The sequence below is a fragment of the Corvus kubaryi genome, unplaced genomic scaffold (genome assembly GCF_017639235.1).
Source record: "Corvus kubaryi isolate FWS band 111438036 unplaced genomic scaffold, C.kubaryi_AGA036_p1.0 66, whole genome shotgun sequence".
Taxonomy (NCBI): Eukaryota; Metazoa; Chordata; class Aves; order Passeriformes; family Corvidae; genus Corvus; species Corvus kubaryi.
In genome coordinates, this window is record NW_024582054.1 from 32,048,002 (window position 1) to 32,072,070 (window position 24,069).

A 24,069-nucleotide genomic window follows, 5' to 3' on the forward strand; every position below is an offset into this window, starting at 1 on the left:
CAATAAAATAATTACCTCAAACCTCCAGCAGTTGTTGTTTTGCAAAGATGCTGAGTATCAGCATTAATCACGGAGAGGGGTCGATATGGTGAGAGTTACTGGAGGCTTTTGCTTTCTTTGTTCCGTTTTCTCCCCTTGTTTTTGAGTAATTCTAATCACAGACTCATCCAAGCCTGGGCTGTAATAAAGGGTTTCAGCCAGGCTGCTCCCTGATAGCCCATCATTTATTTTAATATACCAGCAGTACCATCTGTGCTTGAGGCTTTATTAATGTGAAGTGAGGCTAAGAGGTTCTCCAGTCTGAGTCCTTTTTGAGGCTGTTTTTCCCAAATCCCCCTTTCCCCTCTGACCACTCAGGGTGCCTTGCTCACTCAGGTGTGTGCATGGACTGGTTTTGCAGGAGTGGCTGCTCAACTTTCTGTTTCTTGTCCCCAGGAGACCCCCTGTTTTGTTTAACAGTGTCACATGCTACTGTCACTGTCCCCTTAACCTGCCCCATGCCAGCTTAGGGATGCCCATGCCAAGGTGATCCAGGTGATGCTCCAAGGTCCCTGTCAGGAGCACAGCCCAGGAACCCACCCCTGGCACATGTGGCATCTTGATGACCCTCCTGTGCTTTTGCTTTGTATGCCAGTTATTCCAGCATTTCCCTCTGCAGGCTTTGGGACAGCTCTGACACCAGCAGAGGATTTCCAAGACCCCTCAATGGCTTTGGTGTGTGCTTTGGTTTAGGACTGAGGAGCAATCTCGGTGTCTGCCCTTCCAGTCCCACCAGAAGCTGTTTCTTCCTGTGAGTGAGGGGGTTGCTTTGCCCTGCTCAGTCCTGGCTTTCCTTACAACCACGCATAAGCAAATTCAGGAAAATGACAAGATTGGGTTCAGTATAAATGTCCTGTCAGGAAAATAACCTCTTTGTGGGTTTTGTTATTTTCTGTATCTGTTGGGACTGGTTAAATAGTCTCTTTTGATTTTTTGGTTTTAGGGAGTGTTGGGAAGAGGGTCAAATACAGAGTTAGACCAAGTAGTATCCTCAGTGGAGCAGTGCTTTGTGGTTATATCTGCTCTCCCATAGCCAGAACATGTTCCTGTGAGTGCTGTTTAACCTCTTAAGTCCCAGTTTGCAGTGACTCCATGGTGAATCAGCCCTGCTCAGCCAAATGCTCCAGTGCAGCTTGACAGACTTAATAATCTTGGAGGTCTTTTCCAACCTAAACAATCCTGTTCTTCCAATTCTTTAACTGCAGTCTGGAGCAGGAGAAGCAGGGAGCTAATTTAACTTTTGGTAGACAGAGGCAGCCAGGAGCATGTTTTGCTAAGGTCCGTGTCTTAATGGAGTGGATAAAGTCAGAATCTCAGCTGGCAAAACTCAGCATTGCTGTGGTGGATGCTCTGGTCCCACAGCCTTGGAGCTGCAGTGGGATCTGTGATCCTCTTCTCTGGGACCATGAACCATTGTGCTTTGGGCTTAGCAGGGCTGCATCACTGGCTCCTCGTGTCTGATTTCAGCCTTTGCATCCTGACAAGCTCAGAGCAAGAGCCACAGTGCTTGTTTGGCCCAGGTTTAATGTCTCAAACTGTGCCAGATCACCCCTGCCTGGCTGCAGGCAGGCTCTGACAGCACCAAGCAGACAGAGATGCCTTCAGGGCAGTGCAGGGCTTGGGATGCAGCTCCACGACTCCTTCCAAAGGCACTACAGGAGATTCTGTCCCCAGGGATGTCGCTGGAGCTGTGACTGCAGCTGGTGGGAGCTCCTGGGACAGTGCATGAACACGGCCTGGCACAGACAGTGGCACTTGATGATCTTAGAGGTCTTTTCCAACCTTCACGGTTCCATGAGATGCTGCAACACCATCCCTCCAAACCAGAGCAGGCAACCCCGAATTGGAGTCATCTGCAGGAGGAAAAGCACATTCAGTGGTACTAATTGACAGCAGCAGTGATTAGTTGTTGAGGTTTGGTTAGTCACTACTGTGTGGGCTCTGAAGATGAATATGAGGGTTTAAAGAACAGTGGGACTTTCAGTTTTTTTGAATATAATCTGAATATGCTTCAAGTTCCTGCCAGCAGTTCCCCTGGATATAGATTACATAGTGTGGGTGGGCAGGAGAGTTCCCTTGTCCTCATCTCCCTGGCATGAGCCAGGAGAGCTCTGCAGCTGCCTGGAGTGCTCCTGCTGGAGTCCCCTCCTATGGCCCAACAGCTCTGGTGTTTCCCTCCTCTGCTCTGCACTGCGTAAAAGTTAGATTGGATATTAGGAAAAACTTCTTCAACCAAGGTATTGTCAACCACTGGAACAGGCTGCCCAGGGAAATGGTGACGTCCCCATCCCTGGAGGGACTTAAAAGACCTGTGGATGTGGCACTTGGGGACACAGGTGGCCTTGGCAGTGCTGGAGGAGTGGTTGGACTCGATGGTCTTAGAGGGCTTTTCCAACCTAAACAATTCTATAGTTCTGTGAGTCTAAAAGCAGATTTCACTAACAGGGTTCCCAGGTGATGGGTGCTGGAGCCATCCTGCCCTGTCCCCAGCCCAATCAGGGATGCAGAGATGTTCTCCATCTCAGATGTTCCCCACAGTCCCTCTAACCTTGGGATGGGTGGGTGTTAATGCTCAGGGTAAATACCCCTGCTGAAACACGGGGAAAAATGGGGCTTATTTATGCCTGGGTAAATAGGAAAGCTTAGATACTCTTTCTGAAATCCTAGAGAAAATCCTAGGGACAGTCCAGTTCCAGGGGGAAATTTAGGCTGAGAGCTCTTTTTATTGTTAGTCCTATAACCACAAGAGAGTGAATTTGAGTGGTAAACTGGAGACTCTTGGCAAAGAGTATAAATTAAAGCCAAGCCTCTCTTCCAAATCCTTATGAGAGAAAAGGGAGGATGATACAGTAGGAACACTGGTCTGGAGGGATGTGGGGGGATAAAGGAACAGAGAGAAACGACAACCAGCATTTTGTCTCTGAATGCTCAGTACCATTCTGCCCCTCTGTGCATCTGGAAAGGGACACAGCAGAAACAGAAAGGGTATGAAAAAGAAGTAGGATAACCAAAAGGATAAATTAACATGGATAACCAGAAGATAAATGGGCTTCTGTGCAAGGAATGACCTTGTCCAGAGCCCCAGAGTGCTAGGAGTGTGAGCCAGGAGAGCGTCACTGTGTGATTGCCCCATCCATAAACTTTTCCTAGACAAATGCTCTTGGTCACTGTCAGCCTCACAAAGCCAGCCTGACCTTTGGTCTGGCCTAGAATGACTGTGAGCAGAGCCTGATCTCCTCATCTCATTGCAGCCAGTGCTGCTTTTTCATATGAGTCCTTGAGCAAATCACTTCCCCATCCCGTGCCTGAGTCCTGGTGTTCATAGATGGGACAATTCCAATGCTCTGTGGGGGTTCATTCTTTTAGGTTCTTTTGGGCAGATACTGACTCTTCTTTGCAGGTTTGTAGAACACCTATCACATGTGTGTGTGTGATCTCAGGTGGCCTTTCAGCTCTCACAATAATAGAAATTAACAAGAAATGCAGTCTCTTCCTCCTGTGTTACGTTTTGCTCATTAAATGGTCACAGTTGCTGGGACACAAATCTGTACTGAAGCCTGATAAAGAGGGAAGCTGTGACCCCTGGATCAGCAGTGACTTGGTGCAGGCTGGAGAGGGAGGAAGGGAAGTATCAGCTCTGTGTTTGCCCTTCCCTGTGAGTATCTGCCTTCAGAGATGGGGTGTGAGGCTCAGATGATCCAGTACAACCATCCTTCTATTTTATTCCTTCGGTACAAGGTTCCCCCTACAGCCCTTAACCACGTGCCAGGGACAGAAAACCCCAAAACTGTCTGGTTTTGCAGACTGGCAGGGAGCTGTGACTCAGGAAGGGAAGGGACCTTCCAAAGCACTTTCAGTGTCTTTCAGATTCACTGGGCTCCACATAAAACATTTTTATACTGAAGTCAGAGGTGTGACCTTGTTGATAATTTAGCTGAGGGACCAAAGACAGGCAGCTGAGTGCAGACATCAGTGTAAGTCTGTCTCATCCCCTAGCCTGGGTGAAGAATTTGCATGTTTTATTTTGTGGCCAGGCTGCCCTGCAGTTGCTGTCACTGTCGGACTGAGTTAATTTCCCTCTTGCTTCTCAGTCTTATAGGTAGAAAAGCTGGTGCAATAGCACAGAAAGTCATGGCATTTCCAGCAAGGCACCAGGTTGGCTTTGCTCAGCTTCTCAGGGTCTTGCTTGCTGTTCCCAGATACCAAATGGAAATTTTCCTGAATGCATTAATTACCTCTGGATTCCCAAAGCTGGTTAAGGGTCCAGCAGCTCAAATGGAAATGCATGGGTTGTTGCTCCTTTGGTTTTGGTAGATCTGTTTATCTCTTTGAAATGGACTTTAAAGATGAGACTTCAGCTCCTGTATCCCTTTGGGTTCAAGTAAATGTGGACAAATAGCATTTCTCAGTCTGGAGAGATTGATAAATCAGGATGTTGTGATGAGCTGGTTTGAGTCAACACTTCTTTGGGTCTGTCAATCAAACCTGTAACTAGCCCAGATCAGTTATTGCCCAAATCTGTCAACTGATTCACAATATAATACGGTAAGGCCAGTAAATTGTTTTTCATGTTTAGGACTAAATTTCAGAAGTGCTCTGCAGTTTCATTGTTTTCTGTACCTACAAAGAATTTCAGATTTCAGGTGGTAGAGGTTTTGTTTGTGCTGTAGAAAAGGCAGCCTTTCCCCTGGGAATTCCCTGTGCAGAATATTTGCAGTTCAAAACAAAAAAATTGCTGCTACTTATTTAGAAGACTAAGGGGTGATTTTGACAACCCCAGCCTCTTTCCTTACTAATATTTGTTAGTCCTGCAGCTAAGGTAAGAGCAGTTCACAGTGAATCATAGACTCTTATCACATTTCTACACCCTGTCATGAGCAGGGATACCTTCCACTAGACCAGGTTGCTCCAAGCCCCATCCAACCTAGATTTGAACATTCCAGAAGTGGGGCAGCCACAACTTCTCTGGTCAAGCTCTATCAGTGTCTCACCACCCTCAGGATCAAGAATTTCTTCCTGACATCTAATCTAAATATCTTTTCCGTTAAAACCACAGTGCAACCAGGCCACTACAAAAATGAGTTTAAAAAATGTCCTCTGCTTATTTCTTCCTCAGGTTTTGTCAGTGACTTCTTTTTGTGTCTGTCTCTTCAGAGTTTGTCTTCCTAGAGGACTGAGACCACCCTTGTCAAGCCAGCAGAAAATTTCCTGGCCCATTTGGTGGTCTTTAGACAGCAGGCAGTACCAAGTAGCCATCAGCATTTAGATCATAAACACTTGCTGCTGCTTCGGAAGCAGATTGACCTCTGAGGCTTTATCCAGATAATGTTGTGAAGGTTCTCTTGCATCAAATTGTTTCTTCGTTATTTGAACAGATGATGGCAGCAAAATCAGGAGTTCACTCAGGGATACTCAAAATATCTTCTGACAGCCACATCATATCCCTGTCCTAATCAGAGAGTGGGCTCTGACCTGTTCCAATCAGGGTAATGCCCTTTCCGGGTAAGTAAATTGTTACAGATTATCTAAATCTGCCTGGAGAAACTCTGGATCCATTCATTTCTGAGGGGAAGGAGTGGGATGGGAGAATGCCACAGCACTGGGTGTGTGTTTGGGGCAGCAGCAGCAAACCCCACAGAGACTGGAGTCACACAGGAACAGTGCTCTGTGCCATGTGTGAAATAAATGGGAAATGTGGATAGCAGAGGATAAATTAACCCTTTCACCTGCAGGGCTGTGCAGAACTTGTCTGAGAGGCGATGGTGATTTTATAAGGTTCAGTGGGTGGCAGCAAACTTCAGCAATATTTTGGGATATTAATTTGTCTGCAAATCCTCACCTGTAACTGTTAATAGGTGCTGCAGAGAAAAGAGAGGTTTTGCTTCACAGCAGCCCCTGGAACAGCCTTTCCACTGCAATCAGACTTAATATATGAGGACCTAGGTTGGAGGTACAAGCCCAGAGGAATGTGGAGGTAGAGCTGGTGCTTAGTTTGGTGTTTAATCTGTCAAGCCAGGGTACCTGTCTCAGGTGTAGATAAAATCTGAGGGGGAACCAGGAGCTGCAGACTCCAAGTGATGGCCAGGCACTGCTCCAGTTTGCTGCTGAGTCCCACCAGTATGGTTCTGCACCATCAGCCCCATGAAGCCAGGTTTGCTTGTCTGGGGGTTGAATTTGGCCTTGTGCTCTTTTGAAGGGCAGAACAAAAGAATCCAGGTCCTACCATGGCCCACACCTTGAAGCTGCCCATTTAGCCAGTAGTCAAAATTGTTCCTCTTCTTTAAAGCATTTCCCTTCAGAGTTTTGTTAAAATGTTTGAAACCAGCCAGTTCCCCCCATGCAAGCTAAAAATGGAGCTGCCTTTTCCACCTTTTGTCTGCCTGATGTATTTGTAGCTCCTTCATTTGGATAGACCAGCATAAGTCACATTCTGCCTCCTGCAAGAATTTTTGTCTGTCAAACTTGCTTTCTCCTCAGCCAGTATAGACTCAGTGAAACCTTTTTGTTTGATTGCAATCATCAGGTGTCTGGGTCGTTATTACTGAGAAATACCCATGGAATTACACCTGTGCCAAAGATATTTGCAGACTTTCCCTTCATTTTCTTTGCTGGCTTTGGGTCTCCATTTGGCTGTAAATAGAATCAGAGAATCACAGAATGGTTTTGGTGGGAAGGGAGCCTAAAGAGCATCAGTTCCACTGCCTGCCAAGGGCAGGGACACCTCCCACTATCCCAGGTTGCTCCAAGGCCCATCCAACCTGGCCTGGAACACTTCCAGGGATGGGGCAGCCACAGCTTCTGTGGGCAGCGTGGCCCAGGGCTTCCCCACCTTCACAAGGAAGAATTTCTTCCAAATATCTAATTTAGCCCTGCTCTCTGTCAGTTTGAGGCCATTCCCCCGTGTCCTGTCCCTCCAGGCCCTTGTAAATAGTCTCCACCTTTGCTGTCAGCTCCCTTTAGGTACTGAAAGGCTGCAATGAGGTCACCCCAAAGCTTTCTCTTTTCCAGGCTGAGCAATCCCAGTTCTCTCAGCCTTTCCTTACAGCAGAGCTGCTCCATCCCTCTGATCATTTTGGTGGCCTCCTCTGGACCCACTCCAACAGGTCAATGTCCCTCCTGTGTTGGACACCCCAGAGCTGGATGCAGTATGTCCTGTCAGTGCTGTCAGGTTTGGATTCCCAGCCAGCAGATGAAGATGCTTGTTTATACTAGAGAACTGTTGTGAGTGCAATTAATAAAGCTGCGAGGCTGAAAAGTAGTTGAAGAGCTAAATATCATTATGTAATGAGACCTCCTTCCCAGTAAATGATGTGAAAAATGATTTCTTGCGAAGAATAACAAATTGCCGTGGCTTTTACCCTAATTGTAGATGCTTGATTTTAATTTGTTGTTTGTCATTTCCATGTAAATGAAGAGTTTTAGCTATAATTACCGCATTTATGGCAAACAAGATATTATCATTTTCCAATGCTCGCGAAGCACTGGCATGTTTAGAAATAGAAGAACTGAATAATTATCCCCCTTGTGCAGCTCCAGGGAGGGGTCTACAAGTCATGGTATCCAGCTCTGTGTGCAGAACAGGTCTTGCACAAGATGCTTCTCAAAGGCAGCTGATGCCATTAACCCTCTTCTGTATTTGGGGAGCCAGGACTCAGAGACATGAAGTGACTTTCCCAGAGCACTCAGCAGTGCTCCAGGTGCCCAGATCCCTCTGGACAGCATCTGCTTCTCATCGCTCTCACAACACAAAAGACAGCAGAGCCATTGTTTTGGTTGGCACTAAATTTCCTGGTTTGTCCCAGTTATCCCAGTTCAGAGAAGCTGTGGCTGCCCCATCCCTGGCAGTGTTCCAGGCCAGCATGGATGGGGCTTGGAGCAACCTGGCCTAGTGGAAGGTGTCCCTGCCCTCGGCAGCAGCGTTGGAACAAGATGGTCTTTAAGTCCCTTTTGGTTGTTCCCTTCCAACCAAACCATTCTGTGACTCTGTGATCCTGTGATGATTCTCTGCTCCACCAGAAGCTGCCTTTTCCCTTGCACATTTTCTTGTGTCTGGAGTTATAAATCAGAATGCAGAGGTTTCTGACCAAGGGAGGCTGCACAACATCTGACCTGACACCACACCACTGGCAAGGGATGAGCCCACATCCCTGTGAAGGCCTTGGTGTGACAAAAGACCAAAGAGTGTAATGTCCCATGGAAATGTCAGTCCCCAGTCAGAAAATAGCTTCAAGGTGTCACAATGTCAAAAAATGAGACTTGTAGTGCTGGGTTTCACCCCATCCCAGGCACTCTGCTCCTCTGGTGTTCAGGCTGCTGCCAGTGTTGGGCACAGCATACAGTGAGGCCAAAGCCTTTGCCTGAGAGGTGATTCCAAAATGACCTCAAAATATTCCCCAAGCCGAGCCTTTTCCCCTGGGAAATCATTTTAAGGCAGCTGTCAGACTCTGTGTGGGGCCTGCCAGCAGCAGGGAGTGAGCACATGTCCCCTGGAGGGGCCGATTTCTGCTGGGAATGGATCCATCACCCTGATCCCAGTGGAAGGGTGACTGCCCACAGCCACTCTGGTTCCTGTAGGCACCAAGCAGCCTGGTAGGATGAGAGTGATGCCTCTGATTTATATTCTATTTCAGCCAGTGCTGTAGTAACACTTCCTGATGCATCAGATGCTGTCGCTTGGCTGCTGGCTGAGCCCTCTCTTACATCACTTCAAGGGACGTGAACACAGAGTGCTTCCCTCCCCCACTGCACATGCTGCAGACTGAGAGTGGCAGTGCTCATTCCAGGAGCATTGCAGGCAGTGGAAGGCTCATTCCCACCGCCTTGGCTCCGTGCCCTGTGCCATTACCTCCCTGTCTGCCTCACTTCCAGGCACGGAGCGTTTCTGTGCCATCGCTTTCCTGGAGATCAGAGCCTCATCAGCCGGTCCCCAGCTCTCCTGGGACCTTCTCAGGGACCCGCCCTTCAAGGACTGCTGTAATTCCTGGAGTTTTTCTGGCTTTTTAGGGGATAAAATCTGCCACTGACTCAGCCATTTGTAGACAGAGGAATAAATCAGTGGGAGTGTAAGCACACTGCTAAATCTCTGTGCAGCTTGTAAGATCCTGCTGCATCTGTGTTCTCTCCTCACTTGGTTTGCTTTGCCCTTTGCTCATTTCTTTTTGCCTCTGTGATTTTCTGAGGGCCCATTCCCATAGGTGTAGCTGGAACATTAAAAGTAGTTGGGAATAGTTTTGGGAAAAGTGGAAGAGGGCAGGTTTAAATGGGATATTTGGAAGAAATTCTTCCCTGTGAGGGTGGGGAGGCCCTGGCACAGGTTGCCCAGAGAAGCTGCCCCATCCCTGGAAATGTCCAAGGTCAGTTTGGATGGAGCTTGGAGCAACCTGGTATAGTGGGAGGTGTCCCTGCCCATGGCAGGGGGTTGGAACAAGATGCTTAAAATAATGCCATCCTAAAGAACATTTGTTTCCAAAAAATCCCATTTTACTGTGATTTAGTATTTGTACTGTCTTAGCTCCCAGAACATCCCACACAGATGGAGGTGCTACAGTAGGGGCTATTACAACATGAAGGAAGAGGCTCTGACACAAGGAAAAGAAACACAAGGGACCTACTAGATATGATCTATTTTATCTTTAATATTCCCATAGTAAGGATGGAAAATGGACTAAGAGATCAATTTACTTGTCCATAGTTATACAAGAAGTCAGGAATGGGTGTCATGAACTTTAAGTCCCCATTTGGTGTTTGATCACAAGAGAATCAAATCACAGTGGGAATTGATGCTCAGTTCTGGATGCAATGGGAATGTGGGATCAGACTTGTCCTGTTAGCAAACATCAGCAAGTTCATTTTCCTTTTGGGACTAACACTGGACAATGCTGCTCTTCCCAAGTATTTGCAGGAAAATGAGTCTCTGTGATAATCAGATCTTATTTTTAGCATCTGATCGATGCTCAGGGCTTTGTGGTTTAATTACTGGAATAATTATTTGCTGAAAACACAGTCTAATACCTGGTTTTTCCTTCAAAGGTCAACTCCGTCATTTTTGTTTCCAACCATTTAATCCTTTATTGATCTTTATGTCATTTCATGGGGAGTGCTGCATCTTGACAGATGAAATAAAGGCCAAAACTTGAAATAAGAAAAATATATCCTTTTTCTTAAACACAGAAATGGAAAATCCCCTATTTCAACCCTTGCTGCAGGCAAATCCTTCATACAGTGTCCCCAGGAAATAGGATTCTGAAAATTACTTTTGTTCTTTGTGGAAGGAAGAAAGCAAACCAAGAATCTTTTCCAAGCCTGATTAATATCAGACGTAAACTGAAGCACAAAAGGAAATTTTGCTGTGTAGCTGCTGATCCTTTAAAGGAGATAAGGCCATGGGCTCCGTCAGGAGGGCAGGGAGATCTCTGTGGTTTGCATTTAGAGAGGGCTGAATGAGAAATACCATCTCCTCTCAGTATAGGGGGGTATCACGTGGCTTCAGCTGGAGGTTTGGAAGGTATTTAATCAAGTAACAGGCACCCCTGTTTTGCTGCTGTCCTCCAGCTGAAATGAGATGCTGTTGGAGCAGAGGGATGCGTGAGGTGCTCTCCATCTGCAGCTTCTCCACTTTTTCCACTCCTCCCATCACTGCAACCTGGCATTTAGTTTTAATTTGCAAAACTCTATCTGTCTTTGCCAGACTATGGGAGAGGGTGCTGGGTTATGGAGCAGAAAACAGGCTCGGTGTAAAATGGGCATTAAAAGGTAGCACGGGACCGAGTTCCATCTTGTGCTTTTTCCTGTAAATGTACAGGCTCAAACCCTGCAGTCATCCCTGAAAACCAGCAGTGATTTTAGGGGGACTTGGTGCCAGGAAGAGCTGAAATATTGGCTGGATGTAAGGATGGAGATCCCCACACTTGTTGTGCAGCTCAGCTCTGTCAGTGGGATGGGGTGGCGCAGCTTCCCGACGGATTCCGAGCGGCTCCGTGCCCGTGTTGGATGGGCTGGTTTCCTCTGATCCCTGAGGGGACCTGGGCAGATGGAAAGGACAACACAGAGCCTGCTGACAGGGGGAGGGATTTCTCTTCTAGGGCTGCATCCTCGGCTGCTGTAAATCAGGAAATGGCAAAGTAAGGATCGCGGTGCACTTTAAAGCTTCTCCAAAAATCAGCCAGCGAGGTTGAGATCATGGAATCACAGAGTGGTTGGGGTTGGAAATGACTTCAAAGACCCTCTCTCTTCACACCCCTCTGCAAGGTGGTGGGCAGGGACACCTTCCACTAGCCCAGATTGCTCCAAGCCCCATCCAACCTGGCCTTGATGGCACTTGCTGGCTGAGGGTAATGTTTCCCCTCAAGGCATTGCCATGTAAATCTGCACAAGCCATGCCAATCATGAAATTTTGCTGGATTTATATTCTGTTGTATTCTAGTTCTTGATAACTTTACCCAATGTTAACTGTTTGGACCACGATTTTTCCACGGTGCTTGTCCCAGGGTTTTTAAGAAAATTTTGGCTGAAGAAGTTCACCTGCTCCAGCAGATGAATCATGGGAAGAATAAACCATTAATAAATTTTTTACTGGAGACCTCTGAGAAAAAAATAATTGTATGGCAAAATTTTAGAATTGAGAGTGCAGGGATTAGCAAAAAGTCTGGAAGAGGTATATCAGTGCTCTGGAAAAAGCACTGGAAAAGCCTGGAAAGCATTCTTTCATAGAACCTGGCTCTTCAGCAGCTGCTTCTCTGTAGTTCTATTTGGATAGTGGGTATGTAAACAAAGAGCACACAAATGCCACCTTAAAAAGGTTATTAAAACTGCAAAGTCAAGGCTCATGAGTAAAGAAAGATTTTTCATCTTCAGCAGGATATAGCTTTGATGAGGAGCCTCCAGGGAGACCTCAGAGCCCCTTCCACAGCCTCAAGGGGCTCTAGGAGAGCTGGAGAGGGACTTTGGACATGGGCATAAAGTGACAGGACAAGAGGGAATGGCTTCCCACTGCCAGAGGGCAGGGATAGACGTGATATTGGGAAGGAATTCCTGGCTGTGAGGCTGCTGAGGCCCTGGCACAGGGTGCCCACAGAAGCTGTGGCTGCCCCATCCCTGGCAGTGTTCAAGGCCAGCTTGGATGGGCCTTGGAGCAACCTGGGATAGTGGGAGGTGTCCCTGCCCTCAGCAGGGGGTTGGAACCAGATGGGTCTTAAGGTCCCTTTAGCCCAAACCCGTCTGTGATCCTCTGAAAACTGGTGAATGTGAACATTTTCAGCAGACAAGAAGACCCATGAGCTGAGGCAGGGTGGATTCTCACTGCTGGCAAGTCCCCGTGTTGCTCCGGGAGCTGTGCCAGGTCAGAGTGAGGGAGAAGCTGTTCCCACACGTGCTCCAGCAGAGGCATTGCCATTTCCATGAACAAAGTTTGTATTTCCTCTCCCAGAGCAGACACAGCCTTTGAACACAGTGTGATCCAGTAAATATTTAATCACACAACAAATTGTGACAGCCAGTTCACAGCAACGTCCTACTGATGCCTTTTAGGATAATGGGAGAGTTGGTACCTTGGCTTGGTTTTAACATCTTGTGCCTGTCTGGGGCCACTGAAGGAGAGACAAATAGTGTGTAGGTGTCAATATGTGTTTTGAAGGCCTCACTGAAGAAATGAGTTCACAGAGGAATGCTGAGGCAGAAGGGCAGCACCTTTGCCAGCTTCAGCAAGGGGCTACTTACTGTGGGCAGATCAAAGTGGAAAACAGCTTAAAAAGTGCAAGGGAAAAGGAAAAGGAGGAACCAGACCTAATGCCATGGGGAAAGGAGTGTCAAAGGGGTTATAAGGTCAGGGAAGGAGCTGGGAAGCCTGTTTTAGTTCCTACTTTCTGGGTGAGTGTGGTGAGTTGTCTCCCCATCTCCATTTCCCTTCCAAGAGATTTGGGCAGGTTGCAGAAGGTGAAGGTGTGCAGCCAGGCTGGGGTTGCAGCTGGACAGACAGGGAAAAGGGTGTGGATGGTACAGTTCTGAGAACAGGCAGTGCCATGGTAACTGTTAAAGTTCACTGGGTTAATTCAAAGTTCACCCAAGCAAAATTTTTATCTGAAAACATAAATGGTAATTGTCAGTTTGACATTTGTTTGATTATCCAGCTGTTCAAGTCTTTTTGAGTTGGGCAATTCATGCATCAGCATTCCCATCAGGTAGGTGTAGTTGTTCTGGAATTAAAAATATGCTGCCTTCCAGATGCCATTTTCTTTATTATTTATTTGTGCTAGTAAGTAAATTGAAAATTGTGCTTTTTTAAGGGAAAGGAGCTGATGCACCCTTGTGCCATTAAGTTGTCAGAGCTGAGCAGATGAAGCACGAAGCATTTCTGCAAAATTGTTCTCACAAGTCTCATTTGGGAAAAAAGTTCAACCTGCAAAAGAAAGGGGTGAAATCTGTAATGGAACAGGGCAGGTCGCTTGGTATGTACAGACTGATTGAAAGTAATCAATCTTTTCCTTATTTTTTACACTTTAAGCAGCTCTCCTTTGCTGAAAGAGTGCAGTTTTGGATTAGATACCAGGAAAAAATCCTTGACTGTGAGGGTGGTGAGGGCCTGGCACAGGTTGCCCAGAGAAGCTGTGGCTGCCCCATCCCTGACAGTGTTGGATGGGGCTTGGAGCAACCTGGGATGGTGGAAGGTGTCCATGCCCATGGCAGGGAGTGGAACTGGATTGGCTTTAAGGTCTCTTCCAACCCAAACCGTTCTGTGATTCTGTGAATGAGGAATAGGAATGAGTTTTTGGCCCCAGTGAGAAGCAGCAGCAAACCCCAGCCATGTCATGCTGGGGAATGGGAAGAGCAGGGCAGCAGACAGGTGTGGAAGAGGGGAATGGATCTTTCTTAGGGAAGAAGGCGATGGCAGATCTGTGCTAAACAGCTTCTCTGGCTCCTGAGATAGGGATGTCTCTGACCTCAGACAGATGCAAAAGCAATTAATAGTATCTGTTAGGTCAAAATATTTCCACGTTCAGAGCATGACTGTTATCTTCTGATTTCCCAGAGTGAGGTTTGGTGCTGCCCTCTCAGCCTATTTCATTTAAGGAATTGCAGGTGTAATGGTTGGGGCAGGTTGCCTCATCCCCAGGTTAATTCTTACCCATAAAAGCCTCCTTTTTCCCTGCCCTTTGGAGAGCGTGTAGGAGCCTGGGTGCCACATCTTCACCACTGGTCTGGTGGTCGTGGTGGAGAGTTATTAAAAGAAATGGTGATGGATGAACCTTCATCAGGAGCAAGATGGAGTTCTGGAATGAAGCTGTAAGTGCTGGATTTGAACACCAGGCGACATCTGCAGGGATGAGCGATAACGTGCCATGGAAAAACAGAATTGCTTTAACTGATGATTAAAAAAGAGGATATGATTAAAACAAGCTGATTAGATGAAACCAAAGTGACAAGACAAAGCAGTAGGGCATCCAAGAGGCGAGGGAGGAGACAGAACTGATGGCAGTAGGGCATGAATTATTGATTGAAATCTCCACCAGAAGTCTTTGCATTTTCTTATCTGGGAAGGGAGAGAATGAATGAGAAGTGAACAGAATTATTAAGCAGCTTTATCATTGCATTGGAGTGGATAATTAGGCAATTAGGATTACTAAAAGTTGGCAAAGCAAGAGGCCCTGAGGACTCGTGCTCCTGATTTCAGAGGAGGGTAGAGAGGGAAGCAGGGTAAAGCCTTTGATGAGAGATTTGATGGTGCATTGTGGTGAGGCTGAAAGGCAGAGCCAGGCTCTGGCACCCAGTGCCCTGCAGCTGCCTGGACAGAAGAGGGCACAGGAGACCTGGATAATGGAAAAGAACTTATCTGAGGATGGACAGTCCTTGGAACAGCAGCAGGGAGGGAGATCAGGAGTGAAGGCCTCAACATAAAAAGGACCTGGACCTGAGCGAGTCCAGAGGAAACCACAAAGATGCTCTGAGGGCTGGAGACAGGCTGGGAGAGATGGGAGTGTTCAGCCTGCAGAAGAGAAGGCTCTGGGGAGACCTCAGAGCACCTTCTGATTTCGGGCATCCAGTGCCATATACCCTCAGATGTCCCCTGCTGTCCCTTCCTGAGCCTCCTGCCTGCATCTGCCAAAACCTGAACTTTCAGAAGGGTTTTGCTCACAGGGAATTGTGACTGTCCCTTTGGGGCAGGTCCCTCCAAGGAAGGACCAGGCAGACACCACAGGCTGCTGCTTACCTTGGCAAATGAACCTCTGTTCTTTAGCTGGCACCAGAGCTTCTGAATAGCTGGCTGCACATTCTGAAGGGGAAAGCTGGGTAAAACTGACTAAAAATAGCACATTGCATCTGTAACTGTCTGAATTCATCCCGCTCTGAGGCCAATGCCAGATGACCGTGCTCCTCCTCTGTGCTCCTGACTGGCTTAATCTTAAGCTATATGTTATTTAAAATTAATTTGCAGAGATGCAGACATTATATAAATCACTGAGGACATGTCAGATTATGTATGTAATTTGCAGAAGTGCTCTATGCTTATCTTACTTAGCTCCCCACAAAACCAAGGGATCAAAATTAAGTTGAGGCAGAGAGTTTGGACCGGTCACCATCCTTAAAGTGTCGTGGAAGATGAGCCAGCACTGCAGACACTTGTTAGTAATTCACACCCAGAGACTCTTGTAATTTCTTCAGGACATTCAGTGATCAAAGAAGGAGGAAAAATGAAGATGATGAAAAATACATGGACTAGAGTATTTCTTACTAATTATTTGCTTGGCCTCATTGGCAAGTCACCTGGTGTTCTTGGGGAGAGCTGTGTTTTCATGGGAAGGTGCCAGCCGCAATGCTCCTCTCCCAAGACCAAGTTCAGAATATTAACTATGGATTCTGTTGCATAATTAGAGTCTGAAGCTCAGAATTAATTGATGGTAGCTGCTTAGCATAGATATCAGTTCTAACTTGAAATAATGCTCTTTCTCCTACCTGCACCCTGTGGTGTCCTCAGATGGGTAAATCATTGGAGCAGCGAGAGCTTGGTTTTGGTGACACAGTGGCTTGTCATTTCCTCACGGGTGTTAGAACAGTGTTGTGCATTGGTGACATGAGAAGTGTAATTCCTGGTAATCCAGTGCTCCTTGGCTTGTCCTGGCCCAGCCTGACAGGCTGCAGAGTCTGGGACCTTGGCTGTGACAGCTCTGCACTCCGCTCTTTCCCGGTGCAGGACATGTCCTGCCAGGACATGGAAGGGTTTCTGACCTCCTGCTGCCTGAATCTCATTAATTTGGAGCCATTGTTTTCCTCTAGCAGAGGTCAGAGTCTGTGGCTGCATTAGAGCATCCCCTGGAGAGGCACCTAGTCAGGGAAAAATCACCTTGGGTTGTTTTTCCTGTGGCCTGGGTTGATTCCCAAAGGCACCTGACCTGCTCTGCATGGCTGGAAACAAGGCTGGGTTTAATAAGAAACAAAAGTGCAATAGCAAATAAAGATTTGTACTATGGAGTTGGTGGGCCCCAGCAGGCAGGCTGCTGTTGTTTTGTGGAGCAGAGGGGAACAAAGCCAGAACCTGTGTTCATTAAAAATAGGTAATAGGATATTCTTAGCTCAGCCCCTGCCTCTGCCTTGGCAGGAATACTCCGGAGTTAATTGCTGCCGTTGTTCAGCTGCAGCAAAGTGGGTCGCCTATTGATGAGCTCACTGATCCCATATCATTGCTGTGCAAGATGTAAGAACAGGCTTTGTGCTCAGCTGGAGTCTGGGCCAGCTGAGCACACGGAGCACACACAGTGGGTGCACGTGTGGCTGTCCAGGTGTGCACAGGGGACACTGTCCCCAAGCCCTGTAGGTCTGCAGCTGTGTGGCTGAGCCACTCTCACCACTCCTCCTGGCAGTGCCACATCTGGAAGGCCAGCCCAGGGGAACCATGGGTTTCCTGCCTCTCTGGGATTCCACTGGGAGTGACATCCAAGGCATGCAGGATTGGGCTGGCAGAGGAGGATGGTGGTGGCACTTTCATAAATTGAGTTTTTTTATGGCTTAGCCTATGCAGGCCAGGGCTAATTGTGGGAAGAGTTGATAAAACAAGACCTCTTGTCCTCTTCTAGTGCTGTGTGTGTGTCTCTCTCCTGGATAATTCATCCTTTTCCTCAGCTCCCTGTCAGAGATAAGTGCACCTGTGCCCCTTTCACACGTGTTCACCTTTAGGTAATTTGGGATCCTTCTGTTTGGAAGGTGTTACGTTGCTAATGCTTCAAAGGAAGTGTTCAAATCGCTTTGAACTTGTGTTACATGTGAGACATGAAATAGCCATTTGCTGCTGGCCCTCCTGTGCCCCCTCCCCACTCACAGAAAGGCTCCTTTCAGAAGGGTGCTCTGAGTGCTCTATGTGCACATGCAGACTCTGATGCTGCTAATTCAAGCTTTGAAGGGATGTTTTAGAACAAAACAAGCTTGGAAATTGGGTCTAAATCCATAAACTGTGCATTATGTTTGGGATTTAATGCGCCCTGGAAGAAATATCCCCCAGAAGGACATTGCTGCATCCAAGAGTCCCCTTGTGCCTGTAGCACTGTCCTCCTGGAGAGATGGGAATCCTTGACAAAACACAGTTGCTGAGCCCGGAAAAAACCAACATATAACTGATTATTGCTTCCTACCTATGAGCAGGAATTTGTTAAAATCCTAATGGATCCCTGTGGGCATTTTGCCCTTGGTGCAGTGCAGACACATCATCCAGTGCCCTGTGGTGTGACTCCTGCACCCACTGCTGAACCCCTGCAGTTCTTCGAGGCCAGTGAATATTTCATCCCAAAGCACCTGCCATTACTGAATTTTAATTCTCAGCTGTCATATTTCACGGGATTTATTGAACTGTTAGAAGAAAGTCGCAGTGCTGGCAGTATAAATTTGCTTGGCTTAGTAATTTAGCACCTCCAGTGCTATCCCAGTGCTCCAGTGACTTCCCAGAGCAGGCAGTGGCTGTTCCAGAAAAGCAGGGGACTAAAAGGCAGTGAATAATACATTTTTAGCCATCATTACAGGCTAGACCAAATACAGGGAAGAATATCCACGTGGAGGAGGCCAGTGGAAGGGGATAACTACACTGTAAGGTTTTCTCCTGGTCAGACACCCCAGTGTGTGTATGAGAAGTGATGATCAAAAACCCACAACCTGAAATACTGGTTTTTATCTTCCTTTTTAAATCACTCTGAGATGTGAATTGCTCAGGCAAAGGTGAGCTACTTGCCTGCCAACTCACTCCAAGAGTTTCTTGTGTTGATTTGTTGCACTTGCTCTTTCTCATGAATGAGAAAAGAGGAAATCTAATGTACGAGAAAAGAGGAAATCTAATGTACAGCCTTATCAGCTTGTCAAGTTAATTTCTGTCTATTTTAATGTTATCACTATCATTTGTTGTTAATTAATAGAAGCAACATGATTACAGCTTCTATTTTTCCTTATTTTTCAGTGAGAAGCTGGATGGAGAAGCTGAAAGATAAGGTAGGAGGCTCAGTGTTTCAGTTCCTTTCAAAGCAAAACCACTTTTACTTGCAGGAATAAATAAGTTCTTGTCAGTGCAGTTCTTTATCTCTACACAGACAGTTGAGAAAGGGCTTAAAATTTTCTCTGGGAGGCAAATGAACCAGATGCTGCTGGTGTATAGTTGTGTGAATTCACAATACATCCCTGATGGGTGGTAACTAAGGGCAGAAGGAAGGGCAGAGGTGTTTGATTGATTCTCTACGCCAGAAAATGACCTTGTCAGACAACCCAAGTTACTTTTTTTATTTCCCCTTAACTTACCATAGAATAGTTGTGGTTGGAAGGGACCTTTCAACCCCTCTGCACTGAGCAGGGATAACTTCCACCAGATCAGGATCAGGTTGCTCAGGACCCTGTCCAACCTGACCCGGAATGTTTCCAGGGACCCCAGGGTAAGTAACTTAGTTCCACCCCTTTTCTCTAAGTGCTAAGCTCATTCCTGGATCCAAATCAAGAGGTTCTGGTGCTACTCTCTGGTGAGGGGCTGTGTGCCTTTCCAGTACCTCTGGATAAGACCTTTCCTACCTCCATGTGCTGCAAATCCCTGGAAGGAAAATGATCAAACACAGGAAAACTGACAAGGTAACAGACCCTGATCATTCCTCCCTGGCATCACAGGGGGCTGGCCCATGGAATCAAGAGTTGTGCCAGCCACAGGCAGTGATGGCTTTTTAAATTCTGCTGCCCTGGAGCAAATACTGACATTTGGAAATGGTTGTGAAGCTTTCCAGGTGTTGTGTTGCTGACAGCAGCGCCATGAAGCTGGAAATGAGGTGACAGCAAGAACATTTTGTGACTCAACAGGCATTGGAAATTCTTGAACAGGATCAGAGTCAGCAGAAAAAAAAACCATCACAAGGAGTGACAGTGAACTCTGAAAACACATCTCTAAGCTCAGGCAGACTCACCCAACCAGCCCAGCCTTCCCACGTGGTCCTCAACAAATTTCAGCAGCACTTTTACCATCTAGTCAAAGCAGAGAGACGAGGTTTGGGTGTCTGTTTTCCAGGAGTGGGGAGCAGGAGGGTTTAAGGTGGGTTCCTGCCCAGCCCTTGCTGAGTTGCCTTTCTGCCTGCACTAGGAAGGAGGCAAGTCTAGAACAAGCTCTGCTCATAGCAGAGCTCCTTGGCCTGGGATTCATCCAGAGGAGATGCTGAAAGGACAGAGCATGGTTTTCCCAGCGAAGGTAAAGAGCAGCCACCGAGGCTGGTTGTGTGCCTGGAGGGATTGCAGCATGCACAGGTCACCTGCTCATGCCAGCACGTGGCACAGCACGAGCTTGGGGACATCAGTGTCTTCTCACTGAAGCTGTAGCTCTCACTTTTTTCCTCTTGTTGCCTTGTTGGCCACCTCTGTCCTTCCCTGTTGCAGAGGGGCTGCGTGTTCCTGTCTCCAACAGAGCTCTGGAGAGTCTGAACCTCATGCAGGCAGACCCTGGGCCGTGGGGCAGTGCCCAGCACGAGCACTGGTGTAACTGAGGATCAACTGGTGTAACTGAGGTACAAGAGAGACTCACTCCTGAGCCACCTCCCTCCTTAGGGGAACGGCAGATCTTTCACCTGGCTCACATTTTCCCTTGGAAAAGCCCAAAAACACCACTCCCCCCACCCCCAACCAATTGCTGGTGTAGCAAATTACTTGCAAATAAACCTGTTCACCCATTCCCTCCTCTTCCTGGCTGAGTTTGTCAGCACCAGTCTTACATGCCCCTCTCATTTGCCCCTGTCCTGTTTTACAATCCCTCCATCCAGAAGGGGATTCCAGCACACAATGGCCTATCCCTGAGAGATGTTCTTCCCTGTCCCTCAGGTGTGAGCACTGTGGGACCAGGAGCACAGAATCAGGGACAGATTTATGTCTGGTCTCCTGCAATCACTGTGCAAATGCTGCATTTGGTGTGGCAAATAGTGGACATGATGTTCCTCTCAAGTTCTCTTGCTGTTATCTCCAAGCCCAGTAGGTCCAGGAAGGTCATGGGTATGGACAGGGTGTATCAAAAGCATCCCTGAAGAAGCAACATTTTCCCCATAAAGGGGTTAAAAAGTGGCTTTGGAGCTGCCTTTGAAATGGGTTTTTCTATCAAGCAGGTGCAGAAGCCCTCAGAAGTTGGGCTGCAAGACACAGAAGGGCTGGATTTGCATCACATCACAGGGTTTTGGGGTATAAAACCTTGATCTGGGTGCTGGGGGTAACCTGTAAAAGGCCATGGGCTGGTCAGGTGTGATAAAGGCTCACAGACAGGCTGAGGAGTTCATTGTGATTCTGACATGGAAACTCAACTGGGCAGCAGCTAAAAGCCATTTTCAGTCTCCCCTTGCTGTCCATGCCAGCAGCAAAGTTCCAGAAATAGAAAACCCCACACTGCACTAATTAGGTGACCCAATTAAGGCACCTTAATTGCCTCACAGAGACACAGCTGAAGGCTGTGTCCTCACTAACATCTTTTTTCAGGAGCTGGGTTCAGGGATGCAGCCCCTTCCCAGCACCTGAGCTGAACAGGGCTGGGTTTTCTGGGAGGGTGTTCAGGGAATCTGAACTATGCAGCTGAAGATCCCTCAGGCTTTGGGGTGCAGACACAGAGGTGTTACTATGTAAAGCATTGAGTAGGATCTGGAGGGGTTTGGGGGAGCAAACCAGCCCTCCTTGGCACTGTGTCTGCCCCGGGTGAAAGCAGTTACTTTCATTTTCCAGGCAAGTGTACAAAGGCAGGGCAATGCACCTGAATAGCTTTTGTATTTTTACTCCCACTCAGTGGATCATGGAAGAGAAATAATTGTGGTGTGTGTGCTGTGGATCTGTGCTGTATTTTGAGAGCACAGATGAAGACAGGTGGTTGTAAGCAATGGGCTGAGGCTTGCTAGGAGCTGTCTGATAGTCCTCAGAATTGGTGCCTGTGTCCCTTGGCAGGTATAAAATCTGTTTTGGGGGGTGTAGTGGCAAGGGTGAAGCTGTTGTGGCACAGCAGAGGACTCTGGCTGCAGTGTGAGGGGAGGTGGAGCTACAGAGGGGGGAGCCAGGCTGTACCTGCCTCCCTTGCAACACTGAGCCCCCCAGCCCCAATTAGCTGAGGATGCTGAAGCAATCTGGCACTTTAAAACTTAAGTTTGTTTTCATTTAAAGCAGTAAAATATAAAATAACAAGCACTTGGGAATATTTTCCCAAGGATTTAAAGTGTTTAGATTAATTTTAGATTAGTCATGCTGTCTATAGTTTTTTAATGGGCAGTGCAAGCATACAGATCACAGTGATTGAATTAAGTTTACTTTTGCTGTGCCCCCCTTAAGGCCAGTGTGTGCCCTCCCTCTGTGTCATCATTCTGCTGTCATGCCAGAGACCTCTTCCCATGCAAAGCCAAAGTGTTTGGCTCAAAGATTTTGAGTACATAGCCAAGGGGGCCTTGGAATGGCTCGAGATCACCTGCCCTTGGCAGCCAAGGTTTTCCTTCACACCTGCATCCCTATTGACAGAAACTTCACCCCAGCACTCACCCAAATTATTCCCTCTCCTAAAGGCAAGCAAGCACTGCAGGGTCTCAGCTGTCACCAGTAGCTGTCTGTCAGAAAAAGCTGAGCTGTGGTGGTGACCAGCTTGGTCCAGGAGCAGGGCTTGCTTAGGCCCTGGAAGCTGGAATCATCCTGTGCACCCAGGTGATGGGCACTCAAATCCAATGAACCTTGAGGAAATCACCACTGGGATATGTTGCAGTCCTTGGCTGGTGAAAGTGACTCTGAAAGGTTGGTTTTGTGAGTGTTGCTCTGCTTCTCTCTTTTCCATTTAGGCAGGATACATGTCGGGGATGCTGGTTCCTGTGGGAGTTGGAATAGCTGGAGCCCTCTTCATCCTGGGAGCACTCTACAGCATTAAGATTATGAATCGCCGGAGGAGAAACGGCTCAAAGAGACATAAAAGAAAGGTATGGAAACTGCCAGGGGAAGGTGTGGAAACTGTGAACCCTTCTGGCTGTAAAGCAGACACGGCCTGGGTAGGGTCTGTCTGAGCTGGAGTGTCGTGGACACCGCGGTCACGGGATGGGGGCACCCAAATTCTCTTCGCATTTTGTTCCCTTTTGCACGTGGACCTCTCTGACGTTTGTTTTCCTCCCCCAGCAGAGGGAGTTTAACAGCATGCAGGACCGAGTCATGCTCTTGGCCGACAGCTCTGAAGACGAATTTTGAGTGGAACTGCAGTGCCCTTGGGAGAGCCTGTGACTTTTCAGAGGAGGGAGGGAGAGAGGGGGAGAAGAACAAGCGACTTTTCTGCTGCGCCGCTGCTCCCTCGGCTGCCCCGGGCAGGGGTGGTGTCCCCAGCCCAATGACAATGCTACGCTCTACGTGTGCCACCCGTGATGTTTGTTTTGATACAGTAGTGGAGATCTCACACTCGCCCCCGGCACCTCATTCAGAGCCACAGCTGGAGCTGATCCATATGGATGATTATTTTCCTCTTGCCCTGCTGTACTGTTTTAGTCCTGGCTGGCAGTAATCTAATCATAACAATAGCTCTCACTCATCCCAGGAATGGAAATCTTTACTGTGAATGACTTCTGTCCAATTCATTTTAAATGTCACATTACCTGAGCTAGAGTTCATTAGTGCTAAGATTAGCTGCTCTGCTTAATTAATGAGTTGTAAACCTGAACTGTATCCCTGGCTGCTCGAGAAGTGCCCATGTACAGGGCTCTTGATACAGTTTGAAGCACATTTCTGCCCTTGGGTGCCCCCACTCTCACCCCTTTCTTCCTTCAGCTCTGCTCCACGCTGCTTGGAGACACACAGGAATGGCCTCAGCACTTGATTTCACCACCAAATTCCTTGTCCATTTTGAACCAGCACTGTCTGTTACAGCACAATAAATACCAGCGCTCACCTACTGATGGGTGGTCTTGCCTGGATCTCTTGGCTTTTGGTCAGTGTGCAAGGAGGTGAGAGAAGAGGCAGGTCAGAGACTTCCCCAGCTTCTGCCTCCTGTCGGAAGGACACTAGTTCCAGGTTCTTCTCTTTCCAAGGCTGCATTCCCATAGGGATGAGAGTGGAGCCTCTGTATCCCTTTACCCCACTGGAAAATTGCATTTTCAGCCCCTGAAAGCTGCATGAGCAGCATTCTTGGGGGATCTGGATGGGTCTTGTCTCACAGAGTCACAGAATGGTTTGGGTTGGAAGGGACTTTCAAGGGACCTGGTTCCAACCCCAACACCTTCCTTTATCCCAGGTTGCTCCAAGCCCCATCTAACCTGGCCTGGAACACTGCCAGGGATGGGGCATCCACAGGTTCCCTGGGCAACTGGTCTCCAGACCACGGAATACAGAAAGGCACTAAAGGTTGTGGAGCAGGTGGCAGTCACAATTGAGAGATGGATTTGTGGGTAATGTGGGAAAACAGCAAGAGCTGGAGAGATGTCAGCTCTGGGGGGTGAGATGACCACCCTGGGAACCCCTGGCCATGGGTAGAAAGGTGAATTCATAGGACAGATGGATGCAGGGGGTTGTGGAGGTGCCCTGTTAGCCCTGGGTACAGAGGGAGACAGTGCC

General features: G+C 47.8%; 1 protein-coding gene across 2 annotated transcripts in view; it reads left to right on the forward strand.

Moving 5' to 3' along the window:
* The window catches only part of ARMH4 (armadillo like helical domain containing 4), a 53,671-nt gene extending 30,257 nt beyond the window's left edge, over positions 1–23,414 (forward strand). Inside the window, exons 6-8 of one of the 2 annotated variants that reach the window (XM_042047553.1) lie at positions 18,467–18,498; positions 22,320–22,454; positions 22,648–23,414. In XM_042047553.1, the coding sequence (XP_041903487.1) occupies positions 18,467–18,498; positions 22,320–22,454; positions 22,648–22,716 (236 nt within the window). In that variant the 3' untranslated portion in view covers positions 22,717–23,414. The remainder of the gene's footprint in view (positions 1–18,466; positions 18,499–22,319; positions 22,455–22,647) is intronic. The other variant, XM_042047554.1, reaches the window with a different exon arrangement.
* The last annotated feature ends 655 nt before the right edge of the window (positions 23,415–24,069 follow it).